Below are 18485 nucleotides of genomic sequence, written 5' to 3'. Positions count from 1 at the left end.
AATAATCATTGTACTGTTTTAAATAACTGTTTTATATTTTATTTTGAAATTTTACTTTAGAATTATTTTGATTTTTTGAAAGAAATTAATAATTTATTTCAGAAAGAATGCATTAAATTGACCAAAAGCGACAGTAAAGTAACATTTATAATGTTAAAAAATATTTCTATTTCAAATAAATGTAGTTCTTTTGAACTTTCTAGTCATCAAAGAATCACAGTTTCCACAAAAATATTGATTACAAAACAGACTGATAGTTTGGACTCGATAGTTCGAAAACTAGCTGTGAATCACTAAATTGCATGTTTGATTCAACATGTAGTATTCACTTATATAAAAAAATATGATTATTTTGCAGCTTTCCTTTCATTCAAATTCAACAAATGAATTAAAAAATTAGTTTAATTTGTTTCCATTTGTACATTTGTCTCACTCTAAATCGAGTCAAAGGCGTTGCATTGTGAGATGCACTATTCTACACTCTGCTTGTATGCTGCACACTTTTCAGTAAGTAATCCTAGTATTACATAAATACTGACAATTTGCATTTTGTGCATAGTACACATAATGCTAATCTATCAGGTGTATAGTAGTATGTCATTCTGAACATGTATCCTTTAACGTGTCCAATAACATGTTGCTACCCTGTGAGGAAACATTAAGTCACCGTGAGAATCTGGATCAGATCTCTAGAGAGCGTTTTTCCCTCCCATTCGATGTATCACACCTCATCCTGTCCATCCCTGCTAGTGTTCAGTATTGGGAAGGCGGGTCTGTGAGAGAGGGATGGGGATGGGTTTGCCCAGTGGATATAGAAGACAAACACATGTAACGTTACATTAATCACACTGTATGCACACAGACCCGCCGCATGCAGAGGAAGATGCCATGATAAGGATTGAAAATGAAAGGGTGGGCGTCCACAGAGGAGGACCCAATGGGAAGACAAATACTCTCCGTAACGACAGACAGAAATGGCACAGGAGAGGGAGAGAGAATGAAGGAGGTGCTCTATTTCTGCGGATCTCAGGAGATAGTATGTTTGTATGGGTTCTCCTGGTCACATGACCCTTTTCCAATCTTGGAATGGAGAGAGAGAGAGAGAGAGAGAGAGAGAGAGAGTCTTCATTCCTTGTTAGTCGTCATGGTTTCTAATTTAATTACTCATTATTGCCACCTGTCTCTTGTTTAGTTTCCTTTGTTTCCACTGTGTATTTAAGCCCTGTATTTCTTTTGCTCCTGGTCAGTTCTTGTTAACACTTAGTGTGTTTTTTTATTCAATTTTTTACTAATATTTGCTCTTTTGATCGCCTGCGTGTGTTTAGTTTAATAAACGGTTTATCATCTTGGAATTCTCCTCGCAGCTTCATCGTCGTGCATGCTAGAAGCCAGACGGTACAACCCTTTCTATCTCCGCATTTATTTATGTAAATAGCTTTCAGAGGAATGTATTTTTCCCATGGGAAGTGTGTTTTTATATAAGATCAAGGCTGGTTGGTGCTTGATGGCCTGGAGGAACGTTTACGCCGCAGCATTTCTGCACAGAAACTCAAAGATGCGATTTCATTTAAACTCTGCTGCTTTCACACAGCGGCTCTCTGTGACCCTGAAAACACTACAAGAAACCAAACCCAGACTCCACTGATCCACTTGAGGACAGAACTTGGATGTAGAAGTCATTGAAAGAGCAGGTGAGTGATAAAATAAAGGGATGGACATGGAAAAAAAAATTTAAGCTGTGTAAAATAGGTAATGTAGATGAGTTTGAGTTCCATGTTAATGTATCATGCATATCTGCAAAAAAAAACACCTACAGTATTACATGGACAAATTAAATGTATTATTTAGTAAATAGCATAAAGCACCTTTTAGTGCCTTTTACTTAGAGGAAGAATTTCATTATTACTGACTAAAAAAATCTAAAAAAGATTTTTGCCAGGTGAATGATCAAACGGGCAAACGGGCCATAGATTTGACCAGAATATGTTTTGACTCGGGCCAGTAAATAATCTAGCAACCACCCAAGAAATCCCTAGCAACCACCTAGGGTGAATTGCCCTAATGTGGGACACCTAAGGTCTAGTGTTTGTAGGTCCCCCATAAATACATGAATGAATACATGGGTTAGACAAAGCTGTGGTGTCATGTGATCAAAATCACATGTACATTTTCTCACTCTAAGTCGAGTCAAAGGCGTTGCATTGTGAGATGCACTATTCTACACTCACAACTCACTCACTATCAAAATCACATGACCTATCAAATGTCCAATCATATTTGAGGGTGGAGCAATCATCACCAGGAGCCACCTTGTGTGAAGACCATCCGAAGATTAGTGACAGAGTTTTAACAAATTTGATGTTGAGTTAAATACATTTTAAACAAAGCAATCCTGCTACTTTTTAGCCTAATATGCTTATGCAATGTTTGTCTATCAAAAAATAGAGTAACTTTGTGTTTATAAACTATATATTTTATATTTTTATCAAATTTCCTAGTGTCCCACATTAGGAAATGTGGTTTCCAAATCCGGGACGGCATGATCAGCCTAATGTGGGACAGTACTTCAATGAGTCAAAAATGTGTGGTGGGGCATGGTTTGTGGGACAAACATGGTTATTTACATGGTTTTAGTCGTGTTATGCAATAATAGAATACTTTTAATGCAGATTTTTACAGTCATGTGAATTTTTTTTATTCTTGGAGTGCGGTTTGAAGTCTCTTTTTTGTGTGTGTCTCTGTGTATGTGAGTGTGAGTGTGTGTGTAATAGGTAGTTGACTTAAAATGAAAAATAGCTCTTAATTTAGAAACGCAGTAGAAAACCAATGAAGCCATTTCACTTTATTTTATGCATCTGATTAATTCAATGAAATGTATTTCAGATCACGATGGCAAAGGTGAGAAAGACGGACAGATTGTCAGACGCAGAAAGAGAGGCAGAAACAGGGAAAGGATAAGAGAAAGAAACTTAATCAGTGGAGGCAGGTTATTATTATCGGTCTGATGTTCAGTTATCCATGTTTCATCCATTCATAACCAAGAAAATTACTAACTAAGATTTAAGAGAGAATCTAAAATAAGATTTTACTATTCTACATGTATCAATGTGATTTTTGGTCTTTTATCATAGATTTTTCAGTGTCTCATATTGGGAACACAACTGTCCCACATTAGGAAGCGGCAGATTGTCTCAGACGACTTGCAATAAGAGCACTAATATGTCTATAATTTCTCTTATGAATGGGTTATCTGAATTTTCTCTTTTGATTTGATTAGGACACATACTGGGGGTTTTAAAATGTCATTGGGTATGGATTTAATGTTTTGGTTACACATCGCAATATGTCACAGAATTCTGAAGTGCAAAAAATGTCCCACATTAGGGCAATTCAACCTACATAATAAGGCCCTACAGTAACCAGGACACTTTTGTCATTGTGACGGAGAGTTTAGCATGGCACCTTTTTTTTTTTTTTTTTTTTTTTCCAGAGGTTTTTTTTTTAATCGTTCCTAATAGATCTGTTATTTTTATATTACTCTTTTAAGAGCTGTGTCATTTAGCAGATGCTTTTATACTAATGGATTTTACTATTAGCTGCAATAAAAAGGGTAAGCAATTTGTTTTATAAAAACTCTGTTATACTGTTTGAAGCTCTCTTCACATCCTGATAGCAATCATTAATAGAAGTGATACAAATATTTTTAAAAAATGTGTACATATATCTTCTGTGGAAGTCTCAGGACCAAAAGATTTTCGTCCAATCATTGCATTCGGCTTGAATCTGACTATTTTCTCATTCTGAAAAATAAAGAATACTTTGTACACATGCTTGTGTTTATGTATGTTTTACGCTTTTACCAACTTTATTTAGGTCTCCGTCCTATTAACGTAATGGAGGAGACTGAATATTAGCTAAAAAAAATCTCTTCTGACATAAGCAGCTTTCTTTTCGGATATGTCAAGGCAAAAACAACCAAGAAAATGTCCTGTGACATTATAGTGGGGGTTCTGAACTCGTTTTGTTACATAAAAACATATATGCGAATCGGATTGCAACATGTAGGATTCATATATAAGCAGTGCAGACTGTAATCAGCACAAAAAATACATGGACAAAAATAGCAGCATCAAAATGCACATTTCACGCAGGGAGCAGTTTAGTTTTGTTGAGAGTCACCGCCTCAGGGAAACAGTCTTATTGCCCATCATTGTTTTTTCTGATGGCTCTGAGTCGCTTTATGGAGGATAGTCGAAGATCTTGACTGGCGGGATAACCTCAAAAAAAAAAAAAGCCAGCCAATATGCCAGTAACTGCATTTTTATTAGCAGGATGAAGAAAACCACACAGAATGAGAATTTCTTTGAAACCGTCTGAGGTATTTTGAGAATTGCACAAGGCCTGTAAACATGTCTGACTCAGTCAAGAGACATGAGACATCCTTCAAATCCCAGCGGATCTTCACTCGTCGAGTGATTCGTTGCTCAGCATTCAGGACCTGGAGTTACAGAAATGAAATAGTGAAAATAAGACGACACGTTTAGGCTGCATTTAGCACAAGACAAGCAAAGACAAGCGTTCACAATAAAACTGTTTGTTTTAGACAAATGTGCAGTATTACAATCAGTGAATGATGAGAAAATATTATGCAAATGACTTACAGGTTTGGAACGACATGAGGGTGAGTAATTAATGACAGAAATTTATTTTTTGGTCGAACTAACCCTTTTAGATGCAAAAAATGAGCTACAGATTTGCAACTTTAATGTAAAACACAAAAACAAATGTGACATTTCAGAGGGAGAAAGTAGAAAACTTGGAATAACATAGGCTAAGTGTGCACACCCTATTATAATTGGGTGTGTGGTTGTGTTCAGAATGAACTAATCATGGGACTGATCTTTCATGATTTTTGTCATGATCTATAACTAAAAACATCTGTTTTAATAACTGGTGTTGAGTCGCACAGAAATCAATTCAGTCACATTAAAACTTTTGGGAGTGTTCTAAAAAAAAAAAAAACGGAAAAAACCCCGTATCTGAACAGTGAATGTCGACATCTTTACTGCTTTTGGTAAGTTACAGTATGTGTTGGTACTGTCCTGTTGATCTGAAGATGGAGCACTAGTGCCTTCTGGTGGAGAATATTCAACACTGCAGTGGCCCCTGATCCAAAGTATTGCAGGACAATGACCAATGGCGTGGGTCCAAGAAGTGTAATTTCAATACATGTATGACTTTCAATTTCAGCAAGGTATGCAAATTGAAATATGCAAAGCTGCATTGTTCATCTTTTTTTTTGCTTTATGAGTAGAATACTAAAACCATTAGTATGACAAACCAAAATTTTTTTTTAAATAAATAAATAAAATGGTTTAGCCTTATACTATACCTTGCATAGTATTTTTAACTTCTTATTTTAAACAGTTTTACCTAGATACAAATTTAAACAGTTTAAAAAAAATCATAAATCCAGATGTGACTGTTTGACCAATGTCAGCAGTACATCTAAAACACTTAAAATATTTGTTACATAATATTTTGGGTATTATAGCCTACATTTAGTATCTTTTAGATAATTTGTAATGACTTCGTACATCCAATTTTAAAGGAATAGATCGGCTTATATGAAAGTTGGATCCTATAGATAGAATTATATGAAATGCAGTGGCTGATGTAATGGTGTGTAATTCAATCATTTTTTTGAACAAGGTGTAGGCCTATATATTTTATTTAAAAATACATATTTAGGCATCCGAACATTTATTTCAACATATACACAGATTTTGAAACTCAAAAAGAAACGCTCTGAATAAAGCAAAGGCCTGTTCCTCCAAAGCTGACCGAAGGAATGACAAAGAAAAGTCTTTGTGCATCTTGGGAATTGTAGTTCCGTGAGTGCTTATAAAAGTAGTAAACATTTTCCCGCCCATAAGATTAAAAATAACACTCGGAGAGATTTTATTATCTCCCATGATTTGTATCCAGGTGTTTCGTTAATAACTCTTTGTTTAGCTTGATTTTATTTAGTCATTTATACAGTTGCAGTCGGACACAGGAAGAATGTGCTTTCGCCCCTTTCACACTCTCAACTCCATTTCCCAGAATGCCCTTCCCACTATTTGCTCTTCTCTCCCTGGCAATGCATTTTGGGAATTGTAGTTTAAACCGGCCGTGCCAGGTTGTTGCCTCACGTCTGGACGAGCATTATACATGAGGATCTGCAGAGGGAAGTCCATCATAGACATGAAAATAGAGGCCAGGTAATCTTACTTTTCTTACGATTTATACAGAAACATATGAGCACGTGGAAATAAGAGTATGTATGAAGACAAAACACGAAGGTAAAGCGGAGTTTACCGGTTGCGCAAAGGACAGAAACGCCAGCGTTTTATAGCTGCGTTGGTGTTTTCCATGTGAACCAGCAAAACGACCCGATTTTGTGGCTTTGTATAGACTCTAGCCACTCGTTTACTTGCATTACTGATGTCTGACATGTTAGTTATGATGTATATGTTATATTTTGGGCGATATATGTAGAAACAGCACAGCTTGCACCATTAAGACATGAAAAAATAAACCGGCCTCTATTATGCCGCAATATTGTGGACGTCTCATGTTCTACGTGGATTTCACATCAACTTTAACGCGATATTAAACCATAAACCCCTGAATATATGCCGCAGATTCGATGTAATTATGCAACACGGGTGCTGTTGAGTCATTGTCCAATCAGAGGACAGATTAATATGGCATTGCTATAAAATAACAAAAGATAACGTGGCGTTACATATGTAACATACCAATGTTACACCTGATTAACAAGACTTGAAGTATTGTAACATGAACAATGTTGCAGATTTAGCTTAAGGACTGAATGGAGCTGTCAAAACCATGTGGTCGACTACCACCATATGTTGACACTCCCATCAGTTTCAATATGCTGAAATGAAAGTATTATCTACTGCAGGCAATACTTTCATTTCATCATATAGAATATCTCTTAGCCCTAAAAGCAATCTAAAATAAACGTTGGGTATAGAGATAGGGAAAACATTTCAATTAACAGCTATCACTACACTTCCCCAGTTGATTAATCACAGTCCAATTGCTTTGTATCACATGATTTCTGTAAATTTGTTTAAATATGCAAATGAGGTATTATCTGATTATTAACATACATCTCCAGAACAGAAATCTAAACCATGAAACCTTAAAAATTATTTTTTCATTTTGTTGACATAGTTTTCATTTTGTTGATTCTTTTTATAAATCCAATAAAAATTGACACCATGTCTTTAGAAATAGAATAAATCAGGCAAATGTTTTACAAACAACCCTCTGTTTAAAATTAAATTGGTCAGAATATAGATAGGAATAAAATAAGACTAAACATTTAGTGTATGAAAGTGCTGCAAAAGTGGAGATTTCTGAAAACTAATTTTGAAATCGCCTTTAAAGATATAATTGAAATCTTTAGATGCAAATAAGTGTTTTATATATATATATATATATATATATATATATATATATATATATGAGCATAATAAAACAAGCACTTCAGTGTTTATTTTAAATGTTTTCTTTCCAGTAGTCTGAAAGCAAAATAGCCCAAAATTGATGATGAAGAAACACTGGTTTTACTTGTAGTGTCTTGCCAGAATACAAGTAAACCTATTGGTTTACTTATAATTCTGTCATTTTTCTCTTCTAGACGTGCTTGAGGTTTTGGAAACATGTCCAAGAAAAGGGGCAGGTGAGTAAATATAATATAAACACGCTTTAACATTGTACAATGATGGTATCAGAATGATGATACCATGGTACTTTGGTTTATGATGATATTGAAGGGATACCAAAATTCATGTAACTTGTAAATACCAAAGTAAATTAATTTTAGCGTGATAAATATGGAAGTGCCATAGTTTTTCATTACTGCCATAGTGATGTGCAATATGTAGATGAATGATTCTCTTGAGTTGATTTAAATTTTTTTTCAGTGAATTGGTTGAATCAGTTCTGATTCATTAGCAGATCAGTCTAAATCACATATATTTGATTGTGTTGAGTTAGGGATGTTTCTAGGGACACTCAAACCAGACCGATGAATCGGCCAATATTTGGTCATTTTGACATTATCACCAATAACCAGTTGGCTGGTCCACAGATTAACAGAAGTGTCAGTTATAGTCTCATATCAGTTCCCGAAACTACTTGTAGCCTTATCAGTGGATAAGGCTCATTGACTAATAAGTGTTCAAGTATAGATCTCATTTGCTGTAATTAAATTGTGTTATATAATACGTTGCTCTCCAGAAATTTGTTTCAGAATCTGCCCACATTGGTCGATCTCTAATATATGTCATATAGTCCAAAATTGACTAATAATGATTATCAGATTATCAACAGGACCAGACTGGAAATAATTTTTTTGGTGTCACGCTGGATTATGCTGTGATATTTTCCAGGAATGTGTTTTCAATGTTATAATTGTTGAGTGACAGACATACTCCAGTAGAAGTGAATTATTAAACTGAGCTCTGACTGAACTCGGCTGAACCAAAGTCAGTTGTTAGTGGTTGGTAGTTTTACTGACCATTGGGTCAGCCCAGTTTCTGTGTTGGCTTTAGTCGGACTCCATCGGGGCTTTTTGGCCGATTGAGCATGTTGAAAAGGCATCCGTTGGCATTGGCTTCATCGTTGAGAGAGAGAGAGAGAGAACTCTAATTGGCTGTTTAGCTTAAGGCAAGCTCACACTACATGATTTTTAACTGGATGTTGCTTTCACAGATACCTAGATTTCCAAAGTCTGCGACAAAAAAAACGGCCAAAACGGTGGATGTTGAGTTCACTGATGCTCGTTGAGTATGAGCCGGTCAGGGACGTGATCTCGAGCAGTCACAGACACTACGATATTTACAAACCTTTTTGATATTATCCCCACATAATCTTGTAGCGTGTCAAATGCAATGACAAGGTGGATCTAATCCAGCCAATCAAAGTGCAGATGGAATTAATCTCCTAATCACTTGCATGAATTTCTCGTGTGAGTTTATGTGAAAAAATGCCAATAACTGTCTCTTCACTCTCAGAAAAAAAAAGGTACAAAAGCTGTCACTGTGGCGGTACCTTTTCAAAAGGTACACCTTTGTACCTAAAGAGTGCATATTAGTCCCTCAAAGGTACATATTGGTACCAAAAGTGTACATATTAGAACCCTTTTGAAGGATACTGTCCCAGTGACAGCTTTTGTAACTTTTTTTCTGAGAGTGTTGACCAAATGTCTTGTGGTTTGTGCACCTTGTCAGTGTTGTGTTGTCGTATATGTGAGCTGCTGTGACAAGACGATGACAGATGACATGAAACCTTGTTGTGTGGTGTGAGCACCACAGTGATTCATGTAGTCTTACAGTCTTGTAGTGTGAGCTTGAGTCAGTGAAAGCCTAGGAGTCAAGACGGCACAGACAGAAGTCTGTTTTAATTTAAATACATAATCTTACTTGAGTATTCCAATGCGCAAATATTTTCATAATAACATGTGCTGACTGGAAGGAAGAAAGTGATTAGCATGATTGATTTTCAACATGATAAGGAAACGCTGCTTTGTTTACGGTTTGTATATCTGTAGACCCAGTTTTTGGTTTTCTTTTTGAATGACGTATATTAACTATTGATACTGGCTGATATTTACCTACACACAGCCGCAGAACACACATGTTAGTTGGGAGTCGCCTTTACTCCTTTCAGTGTGTTCAGCCGTCGAGGGGCGACAACACAGTCAACTTTTTACTACTAATTTCTATTAGGCGCCTGTAGAGTTCATGTGAACCCATTTTATTGAGGTAATCAGATGTATTTCTGAGTGAAATAGGATATTAAAGAAAGTTGTTTGGATTGTGAAAAATGGCTGTTACAGGTCAGAATAGATCAAGGTGGTTGAAAAATAGGAGGGCTTAGCAAGTTATTACATATTGATGAAAGATTATGATGATGTTTTTGTACACTGGATTCAGTAAGATTTTTAAAATGTTTTTGAAAGAAGTCTCTTCTGCTCACCAAGGCTGCATTATAACATTATTAGTGTCTTTACTGTCACTTTTGAACAATTTAGTGCATCCTTGATGAATAATCATGTCTTTAAAAATATAAAATTAGTGTGTAGTGTACTCTAAATCATGCAAAAATTTGATTTAATTCTTTATCAATTTTTGGTAACACTTTACAATAAGGTTTCATCACTTAATGAAGTCACTAACATGAACAAACAATGAGACTGTACATTTGTTACAGTATTTATTAATCTTTGTTAATGTTAGTTAATAAAAGTAGTCGTTCAGTATTTGTTCATGTTAGTTCACAGTGCATGAACTAATGTTAACAAATACAACTTATGATTTTAATAATGTATTAGTAAATGTTGAATTTCACATTAATTTAGATTAATAAATGCTGTTCATGCTAACTAATGAAACCTTATTGTAGTGTTACCAACAGTTTTATATCATGCCTAATTTTTAGATGGTCCTGATACTCATTTTAATACCACTTTAGATTAACGTACAGTATGTGTATCTGTTACGTGAGCCATATGCATTTGGTATCATCTAAGAGAGAATGCTGTGCAATATAAAATCGATGAACGGTAAAACGATCCTTGATTAGAAGTTCAGCCAGACTTTCAACAACCCATTAACTGTTTTTCTCCTCTCGTCAGGAAGCGCAGCAGTGGCGAGCTGAGCGACAGTCTCACTCCAGATCCCAACAACCTGCTGGGTCGACGCATCCAACACAGCTGGAGGGAGAAGGGCGCGCTGACCAAGTGGAAGGGCACCGTGCTGGACCGCCTCAGCGTCAACTCCTCCCTGTTCATGGTCAAGTACGACGGCTTTGATTGCGTCTATGGCATCGAGCTCTTTAAAGATGAGAGGGTCTCCAACCTGCAAGTTCTCACTGAGAAAGTGGGTGAGTAGGTGGATCTGTTGTGCTGCAAACAGGAAACAAGCCAGTGACAGGAAGTAGCACATCTGCAAGGATAAGCAGTTTTTATAGTGCATGAACGGTAACTAAAACATTTTGTGAGTATGTTTGACCAAAATGTCACGGTATGAGTAACTGTATATCCAGATAAGGATATATATCATGATATACAGAAAAAAAAATGTCTGCGTTATGAAAACAATTTCAACAGATGACTTGAATAGCTCTATTTGGAAATAATTAATCATTCTATTTGTAGGGGTAGTGAATCTGAATAGAAAATACACTAAGCATCAATAGCTATTCTCCCACCCTTGTTTACTGAACTTTTCAATGCGAAGCACTGCGCGCAATGACTCTGCACTTCTCTTGCTTCAAGCGCATCATTCTGCGCACGGGATGTGCATAAGCCACTCTGACGCTCTATATCGAAGCCTTTCATATTAGCCCTATAACACTTTTGCTCAAAGATTAAGATTATTAATGGCCTTTCTTGTTCTGTCCTATCTATCAAATGTTGTTGCCTCATGAAGAAGCTGCGCTGTACATTTAAATAAATGTATTTTCATTTTATAGTATAAATAATATATTTATTTGTTTTTCATCAATGGAACATTTGACCTTTTATTTGTTTTTCATTAATGGAACATTTGACCTTTTATTTGTTTCAAACTAAATGTTTTTTTTCCACTATAAAACATTTGCTGCTAAATTATCTACTAACCGCATTTATAATAGTATTTTAATGAAACGAGAGAGTGCGTCCGCGGTGATAGAAGAGATGTGCGCTGTTACAATATGTTGCTATTGACTACGGTCATATCATTTAATGTGTATACTTAAAAAAAAGTGCATAGAGCTGCTAATTTTATTTGTTTGTTGATTTCCAAATTTTCAGTGTGCGTATCAGTTCTTTTTGAACATTTTCATTTCATTTTAACGAAAAAGTGATAATTTTGGTCACTACAATCGTGATATGAAATTTTCATACCGTTACATCCCTAATGCAGTAATGATAATAAAGTAAAAATAGACAGAAGGGAAAATAAATGAACTGACTACCGAAGCACAAAATAAAAAAGACTGAATTGGAAGACGTTTGTTTTTGATAATGTTTGCAGTTGAAATAATGATGGAGACTGATTATCGTGTCAGGGTTATTTTAGTTAACTGAAACTAAAACAATTTTCATTGATTCATTCAGTTTTTATTAATAAAAACTATTATCGCATCATGGTGATACTCAAATAGCACTGTATTTTATGCATAGATTTAAGCTATCACAATTGAGAATATATGAAAACAGCACGATATGTTGCATAGCCTGGAAAGTAAATGAGGGTTTAATCTAGAAAAGGATGAATATGAAATATCATATTGTGACACGAATTTTGGTGCCTGTTTGTTTTGCACAGCTTTTAGTTTATATAAAACTTCAACGTTACTATATCTTAGTCTAACTATTTTGTATAGTGAAAGAATAGTTGTTAGATAGTTACAATAAATGCAATTATTTCATGAATGTACACTACTAAGATTTTTTTTAGAAGAATTTAATACTTGTAGTAGTAAATACATTTATATCTTATAAAAGATTTCTATTTCACTTAATAAATAAATGCTGTTCTTTTTGCTGCTGAAAATTTAGCTTTGCCATCACAGGAATAAATTTCACTTTATTTCCCTCCTTTTTATACTATGTAAAACATTTTCTTGAGAAATCAATATAAATATTTTACCGACCCCAGACATTTGAACGGTGTAGGTAACTTTGATCATATTGCTGTTTATAGTTGCTTTAATTCAACCAATTACACAATCAGAATTCAGAACTTTTATGCCACAAAAAGCAATATGCCACAAGAGCTCTTAACCAGGGTAAGATCACTGTGACACACACAACCTCTTTGTCATTTTGCTGTGTTTCCTAACCCTTCATAGTGAACAACAAGATCAAGGTTCCTCATGACGCAGAGGAGCTAGTGGGAAAAGCCGTGGAGCATCTGTTTGAGAAAGAGGACGGTGAGAAGAACGAGTGGAGGGGGATGGTCCTGTCCCGAGCGCCCATCATGACCAACTGGTACTACATCACATACGAGAAAGACCCTGTGCTCTACATGTACCAGCTCTGGGACGACTACAAAGACGGAGACCTCCGGATTTTACCTGAAGCAGGTAAATAAGCTGATGTTCTTCATAAAACCTTACTGAAGTTAATTCCGTTTGAAGGTTATTGAATCTGATATTACTCACCTTTTGCTTGATGAATTTCAAACTTTATATTATAATACTAGAAATTGTTACATTCGAATTTATGCAATTAGCAGACCAGTTTAAATTGCTGATCTGCCTTACAGAGCAATGCTTCAGATCCAAGATTGTTTTTTGGTTCTGTGCATCTCTTAGGCCCTGTTTACATCCGGTATTAAGATGCATTTCAGTCGATCGGATCACATGTAGACCCGTTTACACCTGGTGTTTTAATCCATCACTTGTCCACTTTCAACCACTTCTGTCCTGATTTCTTCGAGGGGAGGGTCTATGGGCGGAAACATTTATGTTTATTTTTTTTTTTAGATCTTTCGGTCTAATGGACGAAATGATCTTGCGCAATTTACATATGAACACGATCGGAGACGACGGAAAAACATACGGAAAGTAGGGGTGTAACAATATATCGTGTCACAATATATCGCAATACAAAAATGCAACAATATGTATCGTGGATAGTGACAATTTGTATCGTGGATAGTTCACCCAAAATAATAATTACTGCCAAATGTCTGATGTTACCAGTAAAAAGTGGCCTACATTATTTAAATGTATCTAGTCAGTGACAGAGTGCAAGCATATTCGTCTAAAATAAGTTGTAATTTTAAGCTGTATTTTCATCTTCAGAATCATGAATATTTTTATGTCTCTATTGTCCTGAGCATAGAGTTTCCAGCACCAAGTCCAAGCCTATTTATTTTCGCCCACAATGTAATAAAAAACTTACTATTGATTGAAATGCTACATTTTGATGTTTACCTTTTATCATATGTCTTGTAGTATCGCAATAATATCGTATCGTGAGTTCAGTATCGTGATATGTTTTGAATCGTGACATGAGGTTATCGTCACACCCCTAACGGAGAGCATCAGCTTTAGTTTCTGCTCTGACAGCCGCACGTGTGTGTTAGAAATCAGGAATGATGAGAGAACATTGTGATATGTTTTTCATCTTCAAACTAAACTTGGGTCTTCAGCTGACAGTTTAAATCTCGTTCGGCTAGAGCGCTTCACATAATGTGTACGCAGTCTTTTGTGGCTGTTCAAACACATTCGAACACACTGCAAAAGCAATCCGATCAAATGCATTTTCCACTACCTCTTTAAATGGTCGAAAGTGGACAAGCTCAAAATGTTTTCGACCCCGTTTACACCTGTATTCAGTGTCGTCCACTTGTGATCCGATCGGCCGAAACGCATCTCAACACCAGGTGTACACAGGGCCTAAGAGATCTTTTATCTTTATCTATTTGGCTCGATTTCTTTACGCTCTGTCAGTTTCTACATTATCAGCTACCTCATTATCTCAACCTTGATAATAAATGCTGTTCTTTTGAACTTTCTATTCACCATAGAATCCTGTCAAAAATGATAGGAAGTGTTTCTTGAGCAGCAAATCATCATATTAGAATGATTTCTGAAGGATCATGTGACACCGAAGACTGGAGTAATGATGCTGAAAATTCAGCTTTGATCACAGGAATAAATTACAGTTTACAATATATTCAAATATGAAACATTGTTATAATTTTACTGTAGTTCTCACTGTACTTTTGATCAAATAAAGGCAGTTATGGTGAGCATAAGAGACTTCTTTTTACAAATGTTTGAATTTTATATTATTGTTCTGTATATAATTATACAAAATACTAATATTTAAAGGTCCCATATTGTACAACTTTCTGAAGTTTTATTTTAGGTTTTGATGTCCTTAAGAATATATAATTCGGTATAAGTACCAAAAACCATCTCAATATATTTTTACAGCTCCTTTCTCAGGAGCTCTGCCAAGAACAGCTCGATTTTGGCCCGTTTACTTAATATTCATGAGCATCTCTTCTGATTGGCCTGTTGTTTTCTGAGTGACCCATCATTGGTGACTGAGTAGTTCTGACATCACATTTATACGGAAGTCACAACGGCTCGTGAAAAGGCACAGCTAATTTATGCAGGCTGTGTGCGTGTGTCTGTGGATCGACTGTTTTGAAACTTATATGGTAGTTTCATAGACCCTAGACCTCTGTTATCATGAAAAAAGCCAGGAAATTTCAGTCTTTACAATATGGGACCTTTAAATTAATAACATGCATATATATATATATAATTTTTAAATATTGCATTTATTCTATTCTATTAATAAAATAGGTAGGTTGAATTGAATCATTCATTCCGACTCCTGCAGTAAAGTGAAGTTTCAGTTTACTGTTTCCATTTCTTTGTCTCCGCAGAGAATAAACACCTGCTGCCCGCAGACAGGAAGCCCGGCGAGGAAACCGAGAGCCTTGTGGGTAAGCAGGTGGAGTATGTGACGGATAAAGGAGTAAAGAGAACAGGCCTCGTCATCTATCAAGTTCCAGCCAAGCCGTCTGTGTACTACATCAAATACGATGACGATTTCCACATCCACGTGTACGACCTGGTCAAGACCACCTAAAAGAAACAGACAAAACAAAGAAACCCGAAACAAACCCACTGCTTCACCTCTTCGTAGCTTAAGTTTCATCGCCTCTGTGTACAGTCTGCCATGCGAGGAGGGACTGTATGAAGCGTACGTGTACAGGGTTTGTTATTTTGAGTTGATGCCATTGTCCACAATTGTCATATCAAAACAGTGTATTTATACGTGCGAGTTGGGCATCATTTGGTGTTTATAATCCCATGGAATATCTTCGATTCAGCCGTAAGCCCTGGAAAAGGTCAGTCTCGTTTTTCGAGATTTGTGTATGAATGTTCGGTCTCGCGAGACTGCGAAGGAGTTTCTTGGTTTTGAATTGTAAATAGTTCTGGTAAAAAAAAAGAAGAAAAGACTAACACCAGAGACATTTGATTACAAATGAAACCGTCTAACTGATCTATTTATAGAACTAATATGCTTCTTAACAAACGTTTGCTCCCAGAAATGCATTTTGTAATGCATTGTGTCGCTCTTTTAGTTGCAATTTCCCCCAAATCAGACCAGATATGCAACGAGACGGATGTGTTTCTGTTTTCGGACACCTTTTAAAGATGTTTTTTTGATTTTAAAAGTGAAAATCCAGTCAGTAAAGTCATTTAATTAGGACTGGTTTTGAACGGACGTAGCATAGAGAAAGCACGTTTTTGAAATGGTTTTCTATAGTGATTTAACCTCAGATGGGTATTAAATGACTAAAGTGACACGAGCCTGATTGACGTCAGGTCCTGTATTGCAGCATCATACTGTAAAATGCTCTAGGAATAGGGTTGCCCGTTTTGTCCTGTGTGAAATCATCTGTTTCGTTACACATTTGTTTTTTGTTGACTGTAGAGCACTTGTTTCTAACACCAAGCCACATACTACAGCTGCGATTTTGAATGTCAAGCATAGCAAAAATGAATCCGGTCTCCTTTTTTGATTGTAGTAAGATGACCAATGCAATTAGATATGACAATGCACAGCAGTCTGAATATGTGTTTAATTGATTAACAATCAGTTATTGCAAAAACGAGATTTTGTCGCGTAGCCCAGTCTGATTTGACGTTTAATAGGCCTTGGTTTAGTAAAACACGAATCCAATCCAGCAGGCTGGATAGAGCTGTTAGACATCTATAAACATCAAACATATTCTCCATTGCCTTCACTGTGAATTAAAGGCAGGTCTTAAATGACGAGAAGCTCAAATTCCCCTTGCGTTATTGTCCCAGCTGATCTGAGCAAAGCTCCACGATAAAGACAATTTTGTTCTTTTATTTGACTTGGGGATAAGTTTCCCCTTGTGCACGACAGGCTTTATCATCACAGCACTATTAAAGTGATAAAACAGCAAAACTTTAAATGTCTTTTGTGGCTATTTTTTGCTATTCTTGCTTTTGGCATTGCGTCGCGTTTTGTTGTAAATACTGCACATGAGCAAGTTCATGTAGCTGATTTGGCCTTTTTTTGCTTGTAGTTTTTGCACTTTATTCTTACACTGTCAAGCATTTCTCCCGTATGTCTTGCAGGAAGTCAAATGAGTAAATTATATATGGAGTGTCTTACTGATTGGCATCACGGAAATGAAATATAAGGACACATTGCTTGAAAGCATCAAAACAAAATTTCTTGAAATTGAAATTGCATTCGTTGGTTTTTAATATGACCATAGTTTGCCAAGAATCTACTTAATGTTTATGCAAATTCTATCATTTTTATAATTAAATCTAACACTATTTTTTTTTTTGCTAATTCAATTTGATCACACCCAATTTAACCACTTCTTCCAAAAGACCTGTACATAAATGAATTTGGTTATGTAAATGTAATGTAAACAGACGATGATTTCATATGTAAATGTTGGATGTTCAGCGCTGCTCTCTGATTGGGTGTGTTTGCTGATCTTAACGCATTTTCCTGCTGTGGTTTGCATGTGGTTATTATCATCTCTCGGACAGACCGAAGGTTTTTGAAGTTTTTCAGTACATTAGCGCTTCGCTCAGATTCATCCGTTGTTTGTGTAGTTTTCTTCTTGTTAGATATTCAGTATGTCATTATCAAAAACACACAGCATGTTTAATTTATTTTTTGGAGAAGATAAATTGTTTGTCCTGACGCCAGTAAATCTTTTGGGCAGCCCAATTTGGGATTATGGGAAAGTATTGTTCAGTGAAATGCACATTTCTCTAAATGACTTGTTGAACTTTCAGCTGTGGATATGGATTGAGTTTCCGGTCAGTTTGCCATGACATCAGGTGGAATATTTTCTGTATGTTCTCCGTTGTGCTTTAAAAACACTTGTACTATATTTCTGCTTTCCCTGAGTAGACAAATCTTGATGATTTCAAGCCGTTGGAAGGTTTCACGAGCTCAACCGGCTTCTGCAGTTTTTCTTTCTTCTGACTGTGAACAAGTAATTCTCTTTCTGGCTTCTTTGTAAATGTGTTTTATTGTGTGGTCCGCGAGCTTCTGCCGGTTCCTCTGGTTCTTCTATTTAATCGGTTTAATCTTTTGCTGCTTTTTTACCAAAGTTACGTTTCAGTAGGTGACATTGACGACAAGTGTCAAACTATTCATCCTGTCTGTTTGTTTGATGTTATCGTAAATAATTAAAGAGATATTTTTTGCACTGAAAATTGTTGTTGGTGTTTTGCTGTTCATTGACTTTTTACTTGTAACTCACAATAAGACGCTCACGCCGTTTAATTCTTTCCCCACCATAGAGAGCAACAGTCGGGTTCTGGAAGTAAAAGCTCCATACATTTTTTTTCCATGGAGAAATTGACTTTGAAAGATAATTTATAAA

General features: G+C 35.9%; 1 protein-coding gene across 1 annotated transcript; it reads left to right on the top strand.

Moving 5' to 3' along the window:
- The first annotated feature begins 6137 nt into the window (after positions 1-6137).
- On the top strand, positions 6138-18315 carry LOC143731353 (spindlin-W). Its single transcript, XM_077222227.1, has 5 exons — positions 6138-6263; positions 7715-7756; positions 10715-10962; positions 12919-13152; positions 15477-18315. The coding sequence occupies exons 2-5, from the start codon at positions 7737-7739 to the stop codon at positions 15680-15682; spliced, it is 708 nt and encodes a 235-aa protein (XP_077078342.1). The 5' UTR covers positions 6138-6263; positions 7715-7736; the 3' UTR covers positions 15683-18315.
- The last annotated feature ends 170 nt before the right edge of the window (positions 18316-18485 follow it).

The sequence above is a fragment of the Siphateles boraxobius genome, unplaced genomic scaffold, assembly GCF_051911475.1.
Source record: "Siphateles boraxobius isolate OS27281-9 unplaced genomic scaffold, OSU_SipBor_1 86, whole genome shotgun sequence".
Classification (NCBI taxonomy): Eukaryota; Metazoa; Chordata; class Actinopteri; order Cypriniformes; family Leuciscidae; genus Siphateles; species Siphateles boraxobius.
This window is presented reverse-complemented; position numbering and strand designations above follow the sequence as displayed.